At 47.3% G+C, this 19,847-nt stretch overlaps 2 protein-coding genes across 2 annotated transcripts in view; both read right to left on the reverse strand.

Annotated features, from left to right (window-relative positions):
* The window catches only part of BCL2L11 (BCL2 like 11), a 30,665-nt gene extending 29,197 nt beyond the window's left edge, over positions 1-1,468 (reverse strand). The window contains 2 exon segments of the mRNA XM_008008368.3: positions 14-420; positions 1,220-1,468. Coding sequence (XP_008006559.3) covers positions 14-407 — 394 coding nt within the window. The 5' untranslated portion in view covers positions 408-420; positions 1,220-1,468.
* Positions 1,469-5,563: 4,095 nt separating this feature from the next.
* Positions 5,564-19,847, reverse strand: part of ACOXL (acyl-CoA oxidase like) — a 197,792-nt gene continuing 183,508 nt past the window's right edge. The window contains exon 9 of the mRNA XM_073022719.1: positions 5,564-6,465. Coding sequence (XP_072878820.1) covers positions 6,265-6,465 — 201 coding nt within the window. The 3' untranslated portion in view covers positions 5,564-6,264. The remainder of the gene's footprint in view (positions 6,466-19,847) is intronic.

Genomic DNA, 19,847 nt, shown 5'->3' on the forward strand with positions numbered 1-19,847 from the left:
AGGCATTGCTTACCCATTGCACTGAGATAGTGGTTGAAGGCCTGGCAAGGAGGACTTGGGGTTTGTGTTGATTTGTCACAACTCATGGGTGCTGGGCTCCTGTCTGTGTCAAAAGAGAAATACCCACTGGAGGATCGAGACAGCAGGGAGGATCTTCTCATAAAGATGAAAAGCGGGGATCTGGTAGCAAAAGGGCCAGGGCTGGCCGGTGGGGCCAGCGGGCCCTGAGGGCTGCCGTGGGGGCAGCTGTCCCCTTCACTTCCGTGACTGCCTTCGGGATTACCTTGTGGCTCTGTCTGTAGGGAGGTAGGGGCCCCAGGTCTGAGCTGGGGAGGCCTCTCCGCAGGCTGCAATTGTCTACCTTCTCGGTCACACTCAGAACTTACATCAGAAGGTTGCTTTGCCATTTGGTCTTTTTTTCTGCAAGTAAAATAAAAACTAACATTATTTTAAGCAAAAAAAAAAAAGAATAAATCAGCTCTCAGGGTTAATCCCAAATACTTCATGTTCTATACTTTTCCGACAATCTCCCAAATAAAAAAATTGCACCTAAAATAATAAAGGTATAATTTTTTTTTTTTTTGGTAGAAGGTGGGATTAAACTTCGTACCCCCAAACAAAATACAGTAACAGTGTCAACAGCTTGCGGAACTGGTGCACACACACGCGCGTTTCCAGAAAAGTAGTTAATCTGAAGTCTATTCGCGTGTGCTCTTTGCCCAGGACGGACTTGGATAAGTCAGAAACTCCCAGCGGCTCTGACTTCCCGGCGTTAGGTAGGACGCTGGAGCATAGGAGCGGGCGCAGACGCAGCGATTGCAGGCGGCTGGCCGCGTTCCCTGCTCCGGCCCCATTGTTTGCCGAAAATGCTGAGGGCAGCAAGTCTGGGGAAGGTTTGGCAGCGGCCGTCAGTCGTAGTAAGTGCGTCACAATAGAGTTTGTAACTCCAGCGCGGCTCGGCCCGGCTCCGGCGCTCTCTCCGCCCGTGGTCCCTCCCTCCCGCGGTTCCTCCCTCCCGCTCGCCTACAGCGCGCCGCACCGAACCAAACAGAACTTCTCTGAGGTGCAGCGGCACCGTTAGGTGCACACCCCTACATGGGGGGGAAAGAAGCCAACCCCTGCAAAGTCTCCAACTAGGTCCGCAGGCTAGGCGACACCGGTGCGCACCCCCTTCATCCCACAGACCCTCCCCTCAGAAGGCAATCAAGCCGAAACTCACGTCCGCGCCTTCCCTTCAGAGCGTAGCGTCCGGGCCCGGGACCGGGCCTCGGGGCGTCTGGCCCGCGCCCTTCGCCGACCCAGCGCCCCCCGACCGTCACCACGAAGGCAGCGCAGGAAACAAAGCTCTGGACTCGGGTTCAGAGTACCCGGCGCAGCGCAGAGCCCGCGCCTTCCCGCCAGCCCGCCGCCGCGCTCCGCCGGGCAGCCGAGGGCTCCGCACGCCGCGCCTCTGGCCCGCGCTGCCCCGGCCGCAGCCGCCGGGAACATCCTCCGCCTCCTCCCGCTCCTCCCCTTGCGCTCTGCGCCCGCCGCCGCCGCCGGCACCGCCGACCTCCCCGCGCCGCTGGCGCCGGGTGCCCGCGCTCCCAATTGGTCCGCGCGCGGTCGCTCCGCGCCGCAGCCAATCGGCAGCCGCGGTGGGGGCGGCGCCTACGGGTCAGGCCGCCAAAGGCGAGGCGATTGTTGACAAACTCGCCTCCGAGCGCAGCTTGGGCAGTGGTCGTGGCGGCGGCGGCAGCTTCGCCGGAGGATTTGGGGACCGGGTGGCCCGACTACCTTGCCCATCCCTGTGCTCCTTCCAGACACAAGCCTTAGCAGCTCACGCCGCTCTGGACAGCCAGTCACCTGGAGACAAAGCAGGGCTTGCGCCGCGCCCGGACCCGCAGGGCCATCACCAGGCCCAGTCCTCGCCACTTGTCCTTGTTTTGGCCCGTCGGGGGCAGACCCCAACTGCCGTCACCGCCCTGGCTGCGGCAATTATTCTCCTCCAACAACTTCCTCTCTCTTTCTCCTGGTGCGCCGCAGACACGAGTCAAAGCCGAAGAGCCACCCCGGCCACGGACGCGCACGTCCCCGACCATTGAGTAAATCCACATCCTCCGCCCTGGCGTCCGTCGGGCTCTCCACCAGCAGCGCCAACCCTGGGGCAACAGGTCCCAGAGGGCACGGCGCCGCCAGCCTGCACCGCGAACCGGGTCGGGTGTGCTCGGGCACGCGTGAGCCGCTAAGATAGCCCGGCCCCAGGGACAGCGCAGGTTCTGCTGGCCGCGGCTAGTCCCCTGCGCGGTCCAGGTGGTCAGGGGAGGACTTAGATCTCTCGCTGTCAGTGGATCGTGTGGATGGCACTGTCCGCAAGACTCCTGCAGAGCAACCAGGGGCCTCAGGTACGCTTGAGAAAGCGAATGCAATAGCGGCCCCGAAACCTTGGCCTGAATGAGTAAAAGGAAAAGCCCTGTCTCGTCAGTTAAATCACCACCGCAGTTCCGCAAATCCTCCGCAACAGGCCCGCGCGCCCAAAAAAACCAAGACGCGAAACACGCTCGCACAGCGCGGCCGCTACCGTTGGGGCGCCGGAGCCGGCGGCGAGACTTTCCGGCTGGGCGCAAAGCCCGGTACTACGAGCCGGTCCTCAGCTCCCAGGCCGGTGCCGAAAAGCACGCTTTGCCTCTCCTCCTCCCCGGACGTGCGACCCTTCACCAGGCCCGCGCGAAGCATCCCGGCCCAAGTCGCACTTGGCCAAGAGCCCGCAGGTTCCGCGCGAACGACCTTTTTCTAAAGAGAACCTGCCCGAGGGAACCCGACCCACACGGATCCCCACCTCCCGCCGGCTACAAGCGGGGCCGATGCAAGCGTCTCCGCTCGCACGTGCACGGGAAGCGGGCAGTAGGTGGTGGCGTTCGGGCTCCAGCGCTAGTCTTCCATCGGTGCCAGGCCCGCACTGCGGGATTTGGAGGTATTTACCTTGCGTTTTTCAGTCCGAGAGTCAGAGTCAGACATTTGGGGGAACAAGGGCCAAAGGAAGGGCGCCGAGGCGGTAGCGGCGAGAACTCAGCAAACCGAATACCCCGATGATGCGATCGCAGTGTGGCAGGGTTCGCAGGGTGACTGCAAGAATCGACTGGTGGCAGTGGCGGCGGCGGCAGCGGGCTGGACGCAGACCTCCAACAAACTGCAGACCCGGCGGCGGCGCAGAGCGAAGTGAAACCTGCGCTGCCTTGCAGCCCAGCTCTGGCTGGCGGCCCCGCTCCTGCGCCCAATCACTGCGGACCCCGCCCCCGCTAGGTCCCGCCCCGGCGCGCGGGCTGGCAAGCTCCGCCTCCTCGGCGCCTCGGCCGCCGGCGCGTGCAGGCTCGGACAGGTAAAGGCGGGGGTGGCCCCGCTGGGTTGCCTCCCGCGCGCGCCGCCGTCCCTGGCGTGTTTACCGGAGGGACTCTGCCTGCTGGCGGCCATGTGCGCACCCATCCCCCACCCCGAAGTGTACCCTGGCCTCCCGCTCACCTCCCCCAACCCTGCGGCGGCCGCCGCGTGCGCGGCACAGAGGGGGCGCTCGGGTCACAGCCTCCGCTGGCCGGGTCCGCGGTGGAAAGTCTCAGGAGGTGCCCTGCGCCGTCACTGTGCCCTGAGTTTCTAAGCCGCTTTGGGGCAGGCGCGGGGACTGGGTCGGTCGTCGGGAAGGCGCGGGGCGAGGTCTTTGAGCTCTCCTCGCTCTGAGGGTCTCTGGCGCCGGGCGGGACGCGGATCAGCAGGCTGCGCATCTTCCTCGCCCCGGCCTCTCGCGGGACTCAGGCACCCCCCTCCTGCCACCCCGCAGGGGCTCTCCAGCTTTTCTTCCGCGCCCAGTCTCCCTAAGAGACAGAGCCCGTGGGGGCAGGACGTGCCCAGAAAATGGCCAGGCGCGGTCCCAGTGGGCGTCTTCGCCGCCTCCCGGGTGAGGGCGGGAGGCATGTCAGCAGAGCAGGTAAAATAGGGAAATGAAAAAGGCACTCAAAAAAAAAATCCTTTTAGGAAAAAAAACACAAAAAAGTGAGGTGAGTGGCGGCCTCCAAGTGAGAGAACGTTGCGCACTACATTCGGCTAGGACCCCCAAGATTTGCTGGGCTCGCAGATTACCTCGTAGGAGCTGTCCCTGGACGAGCTGAGGCCAGTGAAGGCAGAACGGCTGAGTTTGGGACGCGGTGCGGGAGCGCAAAATACCCGGTCCCTCCTCCCCGTGCGCCCCCTCCCCCCAATCCCTTTCCTCCTTAGAGTCCGCGGCACCACATTCTCTGCCTCCCAGGAGACCAGACTCCACGCCGCCTCTCCGGTCCTCCGAGTCTGCACCCGGGTCTGCTCTCCCAACACGTGGCTGGTGCCCCCAACCCCGGCCCTCCTGTCTGCTCCTCGCGCGCCTCAGTTCCCCAGCCCTGGCTTCTAGACCACTGCAGCGGGGGTGTGGGAGGTGGATCGGGAAATGGAGCATCCCGAAGGTGAGGTCAGGCTAGATGGATTAAGGAAACTCTGCAAAGGGACCACCCTACCCACCCGCGCAGCCTGTGGGGAGAAGGAAGGGGCCTTGTCGTAGAGGAGCAAGTGAGGAGGCGCTGTCCCGCCGTCCGGCCACCTGGATCAGTTTTTAAATTCATAAGCGCTTCTGTAATGTCAGTGGTACACAGCACAACCCCAGGCCAAAGTCTCAGCGCATTTTCGGGTGAATTCTGAGCGAGGTGAAGGAGGCCTTGGGTTCCCGGAGTCGCTGGCGGACGCGCGTCGGGCCCCGCCCAGTTATTTCGCTGCAAGAGGGAAAAGGCACGGGCGTGGACACGGCTAAGTAGACTCGGAGGCCGGAGATCTGTCCTAACGGGGCCTCGAAGCTCCTACCGCGGACGAACTTTGCTCTTCGGCCGTCCGGCGTCGCAACTGGGGAAAAGCAACGCGACCTGCTGCGCGGGCTGAGAGCCTGAAGGTAGCCGAACGCCGCAATGCTCCGCGCTCCCCGCGGGGTCGGGCGACTCAGACAGGGACCGGAAAAGAACCACGCAGAAGAAAACCCTATTTCTTGTCGTCTGTTCCTGTGCAGCCTTGCAGCCTTGCAGCTTCGCCGCCCCCGCGTCGCTCGCTCTCGCGACCCTGTGAACACTTTTTGAAAAACAAGAGAGTCGGGGGGAAGCAACGGGCTAAGTGCTCCTATTTGGGGCACTAAAAGGAAGCTGGCCAGAGGTGGCGGGTTCATGTGTCCCCCAAGACCCAGGCCGCGTCGGGGGCCTCGAGCCCTTGCAGCCTTCTCCCGTTCGTCGGGAGGTCCTCCCGGAACTGGGCCAGAGCGCAGAGAAAGCAGAGATGGGCCCATGGGTTTTAGGTCACCTCCCTCGCAGTGGACGCGGGCAGAGCGGTGCCAAGAGACGTGGAGGGAGGGAGAAGGGAGGACGATTTGGACTGAAAGAAACAAGAATGAAGTCGGGCAGCTGGGATCTGAGAAATGGGAAATCCATGGCCCTTGCCCGGGACCACAGGCAGTGCGGACGTGGTCTTTCCTAGTTCCGAAATTGCCCAGGCCCGCCTCCCCGCCCTCTGCAAGCAGCGAGAATGACTTCCACATCGCTTAATTTATTAAACTTTTCACCTATGCTCTTCTAAAGGACAGATTACAGCGTCAGATGGTAAAAATGTTTTCCGCCCCTTGTCTTGCTGTACGGAAACCGCCGGCCTGGAAGGACATGCCGAGTTCTTGTTTTGCCGAGAGCAAAACTCTAGGCTCCCATTTCCTTCTCCCAGTCCGTGCGTTTCCTTACAGAGCCCCAGAGCGTCTGATTCACTGAAAAAGCATCACTTGCTGAACCGAACCTTTTTGCCCGCTCACGGAAAGAGTGGAGCTTTTTTCTTTTGTCTAAGAGTGTTTGCTTTTTCTTTTCTTTTACTCGGCACCACAGTTTTTCTAAATCACTGGGAATGTGAGTCACCGCTAACAGCAGGAGACCTTTGGCGGCACCCGGCTGTGGGGCGCGCTTGCAGCAGGGAGCCCACCCTGATTGTCTAGGGGATCGGGCACAGAAGTTGGGAGAGGTTGCAGTCAGGCCAGGCTGGGTTTCAGGGAAAGGGCACAGAGATCCAGCGCACTAGGCGACCGTCTTGATCTGTTTCCTAGCAGCCAGCGGCGCGCCTCGCCAGCCTCGGCGGGACCTTCGCTTTGCCACCAAAATCCCCCCGGCCTCGGCCACAGCTCCGGGCGTCAGTGGAGCGAGCGTCGTGGCAGCTGCAGGCGGGTCACCACACTTCCCGCCACACCCGTTAGAGCTTGGCTCCCAGCTTGGGCCGCTGGGAGCGCGCCCCTTCCCGTGGCAGCGGCTGCAGTGGCGCAGGGTAGAAAGCCCACGCGAACCGCGGGTTGGAGATTCCGGCGATTGGTGCGTGGAGGTTGGTGTGTGGAATGTTAAAGGCGGGGATCACCCTCAGGGCATCATCCTTCACCGAGTCGCACACATCCAGCAACTGCAAAACACGACACAATGGGACAGGTCAGATGTTGGCACACTTACAAGCCGTTAGTGCCAGCGGCTTTCCGCCCACCCCCAGGCACCCGCACACACAGCGGCCCCGGAAACTAGTTTCCCTTTGGATTCTCCTGTGGACACTGTTGGCCATGAATAACCCTCGGAAGCCTTTTTTATTTTAGACATTCCCAACTCTGACACCTAGCCTAGTGGAAACCCAGGCTTTTTCTGTAAGGGGGTGGGCGTGGACGTGGGGGCGGCTTTGCCCCCAAATTAGCCGGGAACTCAAGACCAAGGTCTGAGAATTTATTAATGTTCCCTCCTTGGTCCTTCCCTCCCTAGTCCTTCCCTCCGCTCGTCTCTCTTTTCCTCCTCTGCCGTCCCCACCTCTCCACCTCTGGAGTGCCTGGGGTGCCACCCTCTGGCGCGCAGAGGCAACTGAACAGGAAGAGTCTCAGAACAGGTGAACCAGTAGAGACCTGCTCCAGTCTCCCCAGACTAGCGCCTTCGGACCCGGCTGGCAGTAGGCCATGATTCTTGAAATTCAGTACAGTGAGACGGCGGACCAATGCTAGCCATCTTCCACCCGGCTGCTGCGGAAAATCCATCTGCTGTTAACGCCAATGCCAAGGAACGCCGCGGATGCCCTTGGTGGTTCTGGCAGCCACTGGAAGGCAGGGATAAGACATTCCCGGCGGATAGGAGAGGGAGATGTAAGCCAGTGTTTTGGAAGCTGCACTGGTGTATTTTTATTTCATTTTCCATGGCTTAGGTGCCAGTGCATTTTTTTTTTTTTTCAGGAAAAATAGAAAGCTACCAAAATAATAAGATCGTTTTTCTAAAACTACACAAGGGTAGAGGGACGGCTTTCCTTTCTTCTAATCTACTACACATTGTACTCCATTTTTCAAGTTTTCAGCCAGTGGTAAATTTGTTTCACTCCCCAAATCACAGTAAATCCCTAGGCTTTCATGGTTTATTTTTACAGGTTTAACAACATCACTTACACCAGCCCCGCCTTTGCCCTCACAGGGTGGTCATCTCTGAGCCGCACTGATGTTGTCTAGATCAGTTTCCTTTGCAGCAGTCCAAAATGCTATTTCAGGTTTTCAGAGCATTTCAGGTTTTCAATGAGGTCCCAAGAAGGAAGGTGGTGGAAATAGGGGATGGGGGATATATAGAAGGTAGGGATATGGTGGGGAAAGAGCATGAATTGTAATAGTCCAACAATACATCTTCCCTGAAAATGTGCTCTATTATTACATCAGTAATTTCTAATGAAAAACTTCATTCTTCACACACTGTGGTTAAGCATCATCAAATCAGTACTGAAAAGACCTTTGATCATATTTTCAAGATGCACTAAAATGAACTTTCACTGACCAAGATTTCAAAGTTTGTAATTCATACTCTTGACAAATCCCTGACTAATCTGTCAACTCTCAATGTCTTTAACCACACAGTTCAAAACCATGAGGTGGCATACACAGCCCCTAAAGTTTCCACATATTGTCATATGATTATTCAAGATAATTTTCCCTTTGGGCTTGCATTATGAAACTCAACCAACTTTGGTAATATATTCACCGGTGGGGGAAATACAATGATTTGAATGAGTGTAAAATAGAGTATGGGTTTTGTCTATCTAGTGCCAAATACAGAACTTAGGGCCAGAGGTAGGAATTAAAGGAGGCAGATTTCAATGTAAAGAAAACTTTTAAAAAATAAAAAGGAACCCAATGGCTGGTGAAAAGGAGGGCTTCTTGACTCATAAGTGTTCAGGGAGTGTCCTCTCCAATGGCACCCTAGAGAGGAACAATGAACTGGCTGTGAAGAGGAGTTGACTGCCAAGATTCTTTCTAAATCTAAAGTTCTGGGGCAGTCTAAAATACTTTAGCCTTCTCCATTCTTCATAGACTGCAACAGAAACCCCAGAATGATTATTGTCTCGATGGATGGATGTAGCATCATTCCTGTTAGTTATTGTTTGATTCTGATTCCAGATACCCACCAACCTCTGTTCCTGGCTGTCAAGATGATAGTAATAACTACCATCCTTTCACTCACAAAGTGTGTGCTGGATTCCTACCCAGTGTAAGGTACAATTCTGGACTTTAGAGGTTTAATGGTACACACTGCAGGAACAGGTCTCACATTGTGAAGCTGTTGAGGTATTTAAAAAACTTTAAAAAATATATGATCTCTTTAATACAAAATGAACTTGAGTAGATAATATAGCATTGATTATTACACAGTTACAGTATTTTTATTACCAGGGAGTATTTTTATATGGGGCTAAGTAGTGTATTATTAAAGTTTAGTTTTGTTACCAAACATGCTTCCATACTATAAGCATAAAAATTGCACATACTGTAGGAGTCCTGTGCCCTGCTAGTTTGTGACCCATTTATGCTAGACAGAGTACTTCAAGCTTACCCATATCTTTACAAAGAAAATTCACCAGCTTTTGAAAAACAAATGAATAGGTATACTTTAAAAATAAAAGAGCATGAACAAGTTATAGGTTGTTGCAAAAAAAAATTTTTTAAGGTCAAACCTAAACATGGGCACTATTGCTCTACAAGCAATAAGAACGTACAATCCACTGGGAATAGCCAGTGAGTGGAATTTGAGAATATCTGCTTTAAAGAAAGCAGAAGCGCTCAGCCCTCAAGGGATGATACTGTGTTTGACTATATTAATATGTATATTTGGGAGTGAGGGAAAAATTGTAACATCAGTTTGGCTTCCCACCTCCATCTAGTTGCAGTACTCAATTTATGTTTCCACTCAGAAATTGACTCTCCCTATAGTTTCCTTATTTCAGTTGGGAGAGTAGGATGGACAAGGATGGGCAGTGACTAAGCTTTGCAGTCCTCTGAACAAACCATATTTTCCCAGCATGGCATGGTGTTAGTCCTACAATAGATGTTCAAGGTGGGAAGTGCCCAGTGCACTTGCAGGGAAGCCCCAGCTATTCCTAGGACTCTATGCAGAAGGTTTTCCTGCCTCTTCCCATATGCCTCACCCCTGTTCTCAGCATAAGATGACCACATGCTGTTTTATATGAAAAAATCCTTTACCCCAATTTGAAATGTCTCTTCATTAGCGCCTTTCTTGTCTGGCTACCTTGGTAGAGTCTTTTTCTCCATCCCTTTAATCTTGGCTGAGTTATGACTTGCTTTGCCAGTAGAATATGGGGAACATGTCACTGTGTGATTTCCAGAGCTTAGGCCTTAAGAAGCTTTGAACCCCCTATTACCACTCTTCTATAACCCTGAGAATACCTGCTGTGCAGAAGCCCAGTCTAGCCTGCTGGAGGACAAAAGGCCATGTAGAGATGGACCAAGGTGCCTTGGCCAACAGCCAGCACCCACTGCCAGATATGGGAGAGAGGCCATCTTGGACATCCTAGTCCTGTAGAACTCAGATGACTGCAGCCACAGGAGTGATCCTAGGTAAGACTAGCCAAAGAACTGTCCAGGCTGCCTGTCTACAGAATTAGTATCTGTCATAATCACTGGTTAATGCACAGAAATAGAAACTTTTAACCTGACTAAGCAAAACAACAAATAAACTTGCTATAAGACATCAATTCCACCTCCTTTCCAAAAAGAATCTCTATGCAGCCAACTCTTACTTTCTAAGGGATTGTTAGATATTGGTGAGCCATTAATGTAATTTCCTGTCCATTATTTTTCAGTTGACTTCATTTTAGGTTAACTAGATGTTGAGCTAGAAACTTTACAGGAAGGGGAACCTTAATTAATCAAAAAACATCTTTTAATCTAAAAGATATGATGAGGGAATAAGATTCAAGTTGTTGGTAAAATGAGGTTCTATGCTACTTGTGGCTGTCATTTATCAGCTTTGCTTCTGCTGTGACACACAACTGGCATTCTGGCAGGTGCCTCTGGCCACCTTTATTCCATGCTTGTCCCGTCCAACCCTAGTCCCCAGTCAACAATTCATAGCTTGTTACTCCAGCCTTTGCCAAGGATCCATCTCTGCTGTGCAGTATCTGTGCTTTTCACATTCCATGCCGGAGGGCCAGGCACGTAAAGGCAATGAGGTACAGAAGGGAGCTACTTAGCTGTCTTTGACTTGTCAGTCTGCTGTATCTCCAGCATCTTTATAACAATGTTATGTAGCAACATATGGCACTTTACATATGCAACCAAGGTCTTCTGTGTTCTGCCCCATGCTGACATTTCCTGGACACCTGCTGTGTGCCAGATTACAGAGGAGGGCTTTATGTTCACTGTCTTATTCAGTACTCATAACAGCTCTACAGGTATCGACCCATTTTACAGATGAGAAAACCAAGGCTTAAATTGTCACATACCTTGTAACTGATGCAACTAGACTTTTAATCCAGGGCTTTTTTTTTTCCTAAAGCCTTGTCTACCCTTTTGCCTCCATCTTTTCCCCCATTGCCTCACTGCTTCCAGTTGCTGGAGGATATGGGGTGCTGCACTGAGGAAATGCTTCCACTACTGTGGCAGACGTGTGATCCTTGATATTCTTCCTCAGTCAGAATCTGTATTGTGTGTGTGCCTAGTGTGGAGAACATGGATCTGCCCAGCCACACTGGCTCAGATTCTCTGAGAGGACCAAGGCAGTAATGGGGCCCAGGAGCACTCTATGAGGTTGCCACCAGAGGAAGGCGCCAAAGATATCGGCTTCAGAGCCAGCTACCATGTAAAAGGCCAGCTTGATGACCTGGAAAGACCTTTTCCTTCAGAAGGACAAGGCTTCAACTCTGTTCTGCAGATTCTCCTTCAGTAAATTGGGAGTGCTCTTCCACACTGGTAAATAGGCCCTCCCTGCTCCTTTGGATCACCACCTTAAGTCAAACACAATTCAAGTGCCTTCAAAAGAGCAGCACATGGACTGGCAAATCGTGACTGGTGAAAATGGGCACAATCAAGTAGTTAACCTGCACCTATTCTCATTTTTTGCAGACTTCCAAACTCGCTGAATGCACAGAGGCCTTGGCCTGACTTATGTCCTCCTCACTCACTTATCCTGAAGAATTGCTTTCCCTTTAGACAAACATTCTGTAAAGGATAAGATGGTAGGTCTGTGGCAGCTAGTTTCCCATCTTAGTCCTTATGCCTGACTAAGCAGTCAATGAGAGAAAAATAAACCTGAAACACTCACACGAGGCATAATCTCACAGCGTGTGCTGTGATTCTACTTCTCTCAATTTACCCAACAACTACTAGAAAGGGGAACTCCATTCCTGTTTTCATTGCCCACTGGCTGTCTCCTCCAGGGAGGGTCAGACCTTAGCTTGCTGGGTCTCCTGGTCCCAGGAACACATACATTCTCATTGGTTTTTCTCTGCAACCAAGTTTCATTAGCATAAAATGACATTCCACGGGTCTATTAAATAATCAGGACTCCAGCTTAATATTTTCTCTGAATCAATTTAAATTATATTTTATGTTGATTTGTTCTTCAGTTGATAAACAATATTTAGCATAATCTGAAATGTTAGAATAGAGAAATTCCCTTTCTTACCAAGCAACAACAAAATCACTTTTGTTTAGCCTCACTAAATAATTAAACTTGAAGAAAATTTACCTTTAAAATGTCCTTTCGATTGCAATTTTCTTCAACTAAAGAGTACACAATTTGGTTGTTTACTAAGTGTTATTGACAATGTCCACTTCGGTAGAGAAAAAGGGCTTTGAACTCTGGCATTGCCACTTCCAAGCCATACTACCTTCCTTATCTCTAAGACGGAAGGATTTAGTGAACTTGGCACAGGTTGATTATTTATAAATATTATTGTTATTATCATGGGTTCTTTAGTTAGTAATAAATACAATTTCTTTCTAACTCTGGCATTTCCATGGCAAAGTTTGCTTAATCATCATTACCTAAAACAAGAATGCTGAGACAGAGGCATCAACATTAACCACTTAATAAGAACTTCTGACATTTATTCATACTGCTACTGATTCATAAGAAGAAAAGTTTAAAAAGAAGACAAGTGCATATACCTTTCCCTTTAGAATACAGGAAACCATATAAAAGTTTTGGCAATGGAATTAAAGTAACCACAATGCTGCTCGTAGTAGCATTTTCTACGACAAAGGCATTTACATGAAACAAGAAAGAATATTCAATTAGGTAGTTATAATAAAGCTGGAGTATTAGCTGCACACTTCTCATATGAAAAATATGGCATCACAGTGGCTCATGCCTGTAATTTCAGCATTTTGGGAGGCCGAGGCGGGTGGATTGCTTGAGCTCAGGAGTTCAAGACAAGTCTGGGCAACGTGGTGAAACCCCATCTCTACAAAAAATACAAAAATTAGCCGGGAATGGTGGCTCATGCCTATAGTCCCAACTACTCGGGAGGCTGAAGCGGGAGGATTGCTTGAGCCAAGGAGGTGGAGGTTGCAGTAAGCCAAGATCATGCCACTGCACTCCAACCTGAGTGACAGAGTGAGATCCTGTCTCAGAAAAACAAACAAACAAACAAAAAATCTTAATCAACTCATAGTTTAGTCTTGTAAGTACAGACCCGAAGAAATGTAAACACACCCAAGAAGGAATAATCTTCAGTCAAAAATTTTCAAGAGGCAAAATCCCCACAAACTGCCAAAACTAAAAATACAATAAGAGTCCAGAGTTATTACGGAGAAATTCTGTGTAAGTGGGTCCTGAAATATTCAACTTCATTGTCCCAAATGATCTGAAAAGCAACTGGGAGGGCTCCTAGTTAAAATGTAGATAGATTCAAGAGAATTTTGCTCCATGGTTACAAACTGAAGAATCTGAACAAAGTAAAAATCAGATGTTTTATGGGGCTACTGAAAAACACTATACATAAGAAAGTAACATTAATGAAGTGATTTCAGAGAGATGAGCTCTTTCTCGGTAAGCCGACATCCACAAAAGCTTCCACACATGGGGTAGGTGCCGGTTTTGAGGACAGGTGGACAGAAGAATGGGCCTAACAGAGATGGAGACACTTTGAAGGGATGAGAAAAATGGCCAGATGGACTGGAATTGTGAAGAACTTCTAGCAGAAAAACAAACACTTGGTCTAGCGATTCTTTACCCTCAACCCAGAATTTTGCTAGGAAAGCAGCAGCTCATGGAAGCTGAAAAGCAGAGGAAATTTGCATGGTCCCATGCATCCTTGTGGTACATAGACTTTGGAGCTGCGCTGGAGTTCAACCCAAAGGTGAATCAAAGGTATCTGAAACTGTAGTTCATCATTTTCACAGCTCAAACTCTGAAAGAATAAAAAGGGTAGTGTGGTGGGGTGGGTGGACTAAGCACAGTGAACTCAGTCTAAGTAAAGCAGCTTCTGCTCAACCTGACTCTAGGAGGAATCTTAATGACCAGTCCCTGACCCTAACTACCAGACAAAAGAAAGGAAAATAAGCAAAAGAAAGTAAAATCTGTTATAGACAATGTTTGAAGTACAATAATAAGTTATTAGGCCTGCAAAAAAGCAGGAAAATGTGACCCCAAATCTAAAGAAAGCACAATCAGTGAAAGCAGACTTAGAGATGACCAGTTACTGGAATTAATGGGCAAAGATCTAAAAACAACTGTTATAAATGTGTTCAAGAATTTACAAGGAGAAGGCCAGGCACAGTGGCTCATGCTTGTAATTCCAACACTTTGGGAAGCTGAGGCAGGTGGATTGCTTGAAGCCGGGAGTTCGAGACCAGCCTGGCCAACATAGTGAAACCCTGTCTCTACTAAAAATACAAAAATTATCACGATATTGATTCTTCCTATCCATGAGCATGGTATGTTCTTCCATTTGTTTGTGTCCTCTTTTATTTCACTGAGCAGTGGTTTGTAGTTCTCCTTGAAGAGGTCCTTTACATCCCTTGTAAGTTGGATTCCTAGGTATTTTATTCTCTTTGAAGCAATTGTGAATGGAAGTTCATTCATGATGTAAATGATGAGTTGATGGGTGCTGACGAGTTGATGGCTGCAGCACACCAACATGGCACAAGTATACATATGTAACAAACCTGCACGTTATGCACATGTACCCTAGAACTCAAAGTATAATAATAAAAAAAAAAAGAAAAAAAAATACAAAAATTAGCCAGGCATGGTGGTGCATGTCTGTAATCCCAGCTACTTGGGAGGCTGCGATACAAGAATTGCTTGAATCTGGGAGGCAGAAGTTGCAGTGAGCCAAGATCATGCCACTGCACTCCAGCCTGCGTGAAAGAGCAAGACTCTGTCTCAAAAAGAAAAAAAAAAAAATTAGAAGAAAAATGGATATAATTGATTAACATGGGATATTTTATGAGATAAATGTAACTCCTAAGAAAGAATGAAAGGAAAATTCTAGGTCTGAAAAATGGGATAATTGAGATAAAAATTCACTGATGAGTTTAACAGCAGAGTGAGTATTGAGGAACAAAAATCAATAATCTTGAAAACAGACTCATGGAAACTATTCCAAATGAGGCAAAGAGAAAAAAACTGAACAGGTCATCAGTACCATGTGGGAATATATTGGCAATCTAACATACATGCCATTGGAATCTCAGAAGTCAGAAAGAATGAGACATAAAATACTTGAAGATGTAATGGTTGAAATGTTTCTAAATTTTATATAATAAAACATCTTCCACAAAAATATTCCTGACAATCTTATTCATAACATCAGTCCATAAACACCTTAAATGTCCATTAACAGGAGAATAAACATTTTTTTCAATACAAACTGTGTTAATGAAAGAAAAGAGAAGTGAGTCTTAAGTCTTCAGTTATTTTTTCTTCCCACAGATGAGTGTAAGTAATACTGCACCTTAATACCTATGGAATGATGTAGCTGAGGTCAGCTGGAGGTAGCAAGGCCAGTTCCTAGAGACTCTGATTAGGTGAGTTCTAGAGAAATGAGCATTTGGGATGAGAGAGGGGCTGGGCCTATACAATGAAATACTGCTCAGCAAAAATAAATAAATTAATTTAAGAAAGGAATGAATCATCAAATATCTCAGAAACATTATACTGAGCAAAAGAAACACACATCTATCTGCTTCCATTCCTATGAAGCCCTGGAGCAGGCAAACTGAGCTCTTATAATAAAGTTAGAAACTCAGGGGTCAGGGTGAGGAATTGATGGAAAAGTGTCTGAGATAAATTTATTGGGTGATGGACACTTTCTGTAACGTGACTGAGATCTACATTATACAGCCTGCTATTTGTCAAAACTCACTGAACTGCACCATTAAGATTTGTGCACTTCAGCCGGGTGCGGTGGCTTACGCCTGTAATCCCAGCACTTTGGGAGGCCAAGGCGGGCGGTATCATCTGAGGTCAGGAGTTCGAGACCAGCCTGGCCAATATGGAGAAACCCCGTCTCTACTAAAATACAAAAATTAGCCAGGCGTGGTGGCACATGCCTGTAATCCCCACTACTTGGGAGGCTGAGGCAGGAGAATCGCTTGAACCTGGGAGGCAGAGGTTGACGTGAGCCGAGATCGTGCCATTGCACTCCAGCCTGGGCAGCAAGAGTGAAACTCCGTCTCAAAAAATATATATATATATACACTTCAATGTATATAAATAGACCTCTAATTTTAAAATTAAAAGAAAAATAAAGGAAAGCAAAGCAATTTGGGGGGAACCAACATGAAATTGCCAACTTTTCTCTTTTGTCAAGTAAGGATAACAAAAAATAACTGTCTATGATTATTATTTTATTTAAAGGGTAACTTTCAGCACCTAAAATATAGGGAGAATATAATAATATAATCTCTTAATGAAAACTTATCTTGCATTATGAGAAACCCGATACATTTTATTTTCCTAATTTTGCCATAGAAAGGTCAACTCTTCCCCCAGGAAAATTCCTGGCTTAGACTTATTCAAGATTGAATAGTTCTCAAGCCAGCAAAGATTAGAAAGGGTTCTCTACGTAAAGTCAAGTAAGTATTGCTACTCTAAGAAACAGTTAAAGGCAGACTTCTTATCATGAGGACAGGGGGATTGGGGTGGTTCTAGTGAAATGGGGCTCAAAAAATGGAAGTTCCATAGAGAACACTGATCTGGGGCCAAATGAACTCAGAAAGCTCTCCAGTCATTTCAGATACCATTTTCTGTTCTCAAAAACTGTAGTCAAAGGCCGGGCATGGTGGCTCACACCTGTAATCCTAGCACTTTGGGAGGCCGAGACGGGTGGATCACATGAGGTCAGGAGTTCGAGACCAGCCTGAACAACATGGAGAAACCCTGTCTCTACTAAAAATACAAAATTAGCTGGGCATGGAGGCACCTGCCCATAATCCCAGCTACTTGGGAGGCTGAGGCAGGAGAATCGCTTGAATCCGGGAGATGGAGGTTGTGGTAAGCCGAGATCATGCCATTGCACTCCAGCCTGGGCAACAAGAGCAAAAACTCCATCTCAAACAACAACAACACAACAACAACAAGAACAACAACAACAACTGTAGTCAAAGTCACTTCTAAGAAGATGGATATGTTTTTCCCTATTTCTCCTACTAAGTACAACTGAATCCTTGGATATTATATATAAAGCAAATCTTAGAAGACTCTGAAGGGTGAAGAGAAATCAGGCTATCTAGGAAGCATAGGATTCAAGGAATGACACAGTGGTGAATTCCTTGCATTTTCTTTTTGCCTCATATATCCCACACCGGAGCTAAAAAAAGCTGGCAACCTGGAACCACCAACAGATGTACACAAAAATCCTAACAAAAGCCTAGTTTGAACAAACTGTGCATTCCATGCCCCCCACCCCTGCTATGGCTCTAAAGGCTAAATGGGAGAGCTTACTCTTACAGCCACAACACGCTGTAGTGAGGTGCCCACCATGGTGTCAGTGGAGACCACATGGGGAGCTGGTACCTCCACCTCAAGCTGGCAGTAGAGAGGCATCCTTCCCTTTACCAGATGGGGTGCTGTCACAGAAGGCCTAGTGGGAATCAAGACTTTGTCATCACATGGCGGTAACAAAGTCACTGCCAGTGTCAGTAAAGGTCCCTTAGGGAACAGTAATGTGGCTTTCCTGCTCTTCCCATCAGTGAGATGTCTGTGGAGGCCTAGTTAGTAACTAAAACTCCCACTTCCACCCAGAAGTACGAAGGAGTCCCCAGCCCTTTGGATGTCAATAGAGACTAAGTAGAGAACCTAGACTACTATCCCTATAAGGCAGTAATGAGACGATGCACCCCCTTTTGCCCACTGGAACAGTGTTAGAGGAAACCAGCTAAAACAGAAGATTTAAGTAAGATCCAGAGTTTCATAATTTAATATCCAAAATGTTCATGTTTCAATAAAAAGTCACTCCATATCAAGAACCAGGAAGATGTCAAACTGGGTGAAAAAAGACAATCAATAGATGTCAATGCCAACATGACAGAGATGGTGGGATTATCTGACAAAGTTTTTAAAGCAGTCATTATAAAACTGCTTCAGTGAGCAATTATAAACACACTTGAAATCAATGAAAAAAATAAAGTTTCAGCAAAGAAACATAAAATCTTAGCAATGGAAAAGGAAATACAAAGGAGCCCAAATAGAAATTTTAGAACTGAAAACTACAATGACCCAAATTAAAAACTCAGTGGATGGTTTTGACAGCAAAATGGAGGGGACAGTGGAAAGAATTGGTGAACTGAAAGATGGCACAATAAAATTACTGAATCTCAATAATAGACAGAAAATTGACTGAAAATATAATGAACTGAGCATCAGGAACCTGTGTAATTATTTTTAAAAAATGATTTAACCTAAGTGTCATCAGTGTTCTGAAAAGAGAAGAGGAAGTGGGCTGGGCAGAAAAGTATTTGAAACAATGGCTGGAAACTCCCCAAATTTGGCAAAAGAGATAAACCAACAAATTCAAGAAGCTGAGCCCACCTCAAACAGGATCAATCCAAATAAATTTATTCAAAGGCACATCGTAAATAGTTTTTAATCTTAAAAGCAGAGCAAGAGAAATAACATTTTACTTACAAGGGAGAAAAGAACAATTGGCAGCAGATTTTCATTAGAAAATTCCATGGAAGCCAGAAATGTGTTCAGGTGCTAAAAGAAAAGAATTGTCAACACAGAATCTTTTATCCAGTGAAATACTGTCCCTAGTTGCAAATTACATGTTTGTCTATATGGCAAATTCCAAGGAATCCATAAGAACTTCTAGATTTAACAAGTTGAGCAAGATGATAGGATAAAAGATCAACATATAAAAATAGTTTTATTTCCATATAATAGTAATGGATATGCAGACACTAAAATTAAATATGCAATACCATTTACAATCATAGATGTAATCCAATGAAACATGTATAAGACTAGGACTTGTGTGCTGAACACAGTAAAATGCTGATGAAATAAATCAGTGTAGATCTATGTAAGTAGAAAGACATACCATATTCATAGACTGGAAGATTCAGCATAGTAAGATGTAATTTCTCCTCAAATTAACTTACAGGTTTAATGCAATACCTGTCAAAATCCCAGAAAGATTTGTCGTACATATAGGCAAGATCACCCTAAAATTTCTATAAAAAGGCAAAGGAATTAGAATAGCTAAAGTGATTCTGTAAAATAATAAAGAGGTGGAATCAAACTACCATATTTCAAGACTTATGTAACTATAGTAATTAAGACTATGTGGTATTGGTGAAGGGATAGACACATAGATATATAGATCAAGTAGGAAAATGCAGAACTAGAACCATACAAATATGATCAATTAATTTTTAAAAGTGTTAAAGCAATTTAAAATGGGAAATATAGCCTTTTCAACTACTAGTATTGGAACAATTGGACATTGGTGCACCGAAAAACCAACAAGCAAAAAGGAATCTCAACCTGTTTCCTACCTTATATAAAAAGTAACTAAAAATGGACCATGGCTCAATGAAAAATGTAAAAGTATAAAAATTTTAGATAAAGCCCACAGTATAATATCTTCAGGACCTAGGAATAGGTGAAAAGTTTTTAGACTCGACAGTAAAAGTACATTACAGTCCATAAAAGGAAAAATTGATAAATTAGACTTGATTAAGTTAAAAACTTTTACTCTATTAAAGACCATATTAAAAGAATAAGAAGGCAAGCTATAAATTCGGAGAAAATATTTGCAAGCTACATATCTGACACAGGATTAGTATCTAGAACATATAAACAGTTTTTAAAAAATAACAATCCAATTAGAAATGGGCAAATGAAGTGAACAAACTTTTCAACACAGAGAACATACAGATGGCATATAAGCATATGAAAAGATACTCAACATCATTAGCCATTAAGTAAATGCAAACCAAAGCTACAATGAAACATACTACATACATATCAGAATGGCTAATATAGAAAGTAATGACAATACCAAATGCTAGTGAGGATGTGAAGAGA

The sequence above is a fragment of the Chlorocebus sabaeus genome, chromosome 14, assembly GCF_047675955.1.
Source record: "Chlorocebus sabaeus isolate Y175 chromosome 14, mChlSab1.0.hap1, whole genome shotgun sequence".
Lineage (NCBI taxonomy): Eukaryota > Metazoa > Chordata > Mammalia > Primates > Cercopithecidae > Chlorocebus > Chlorocebus sabaeus.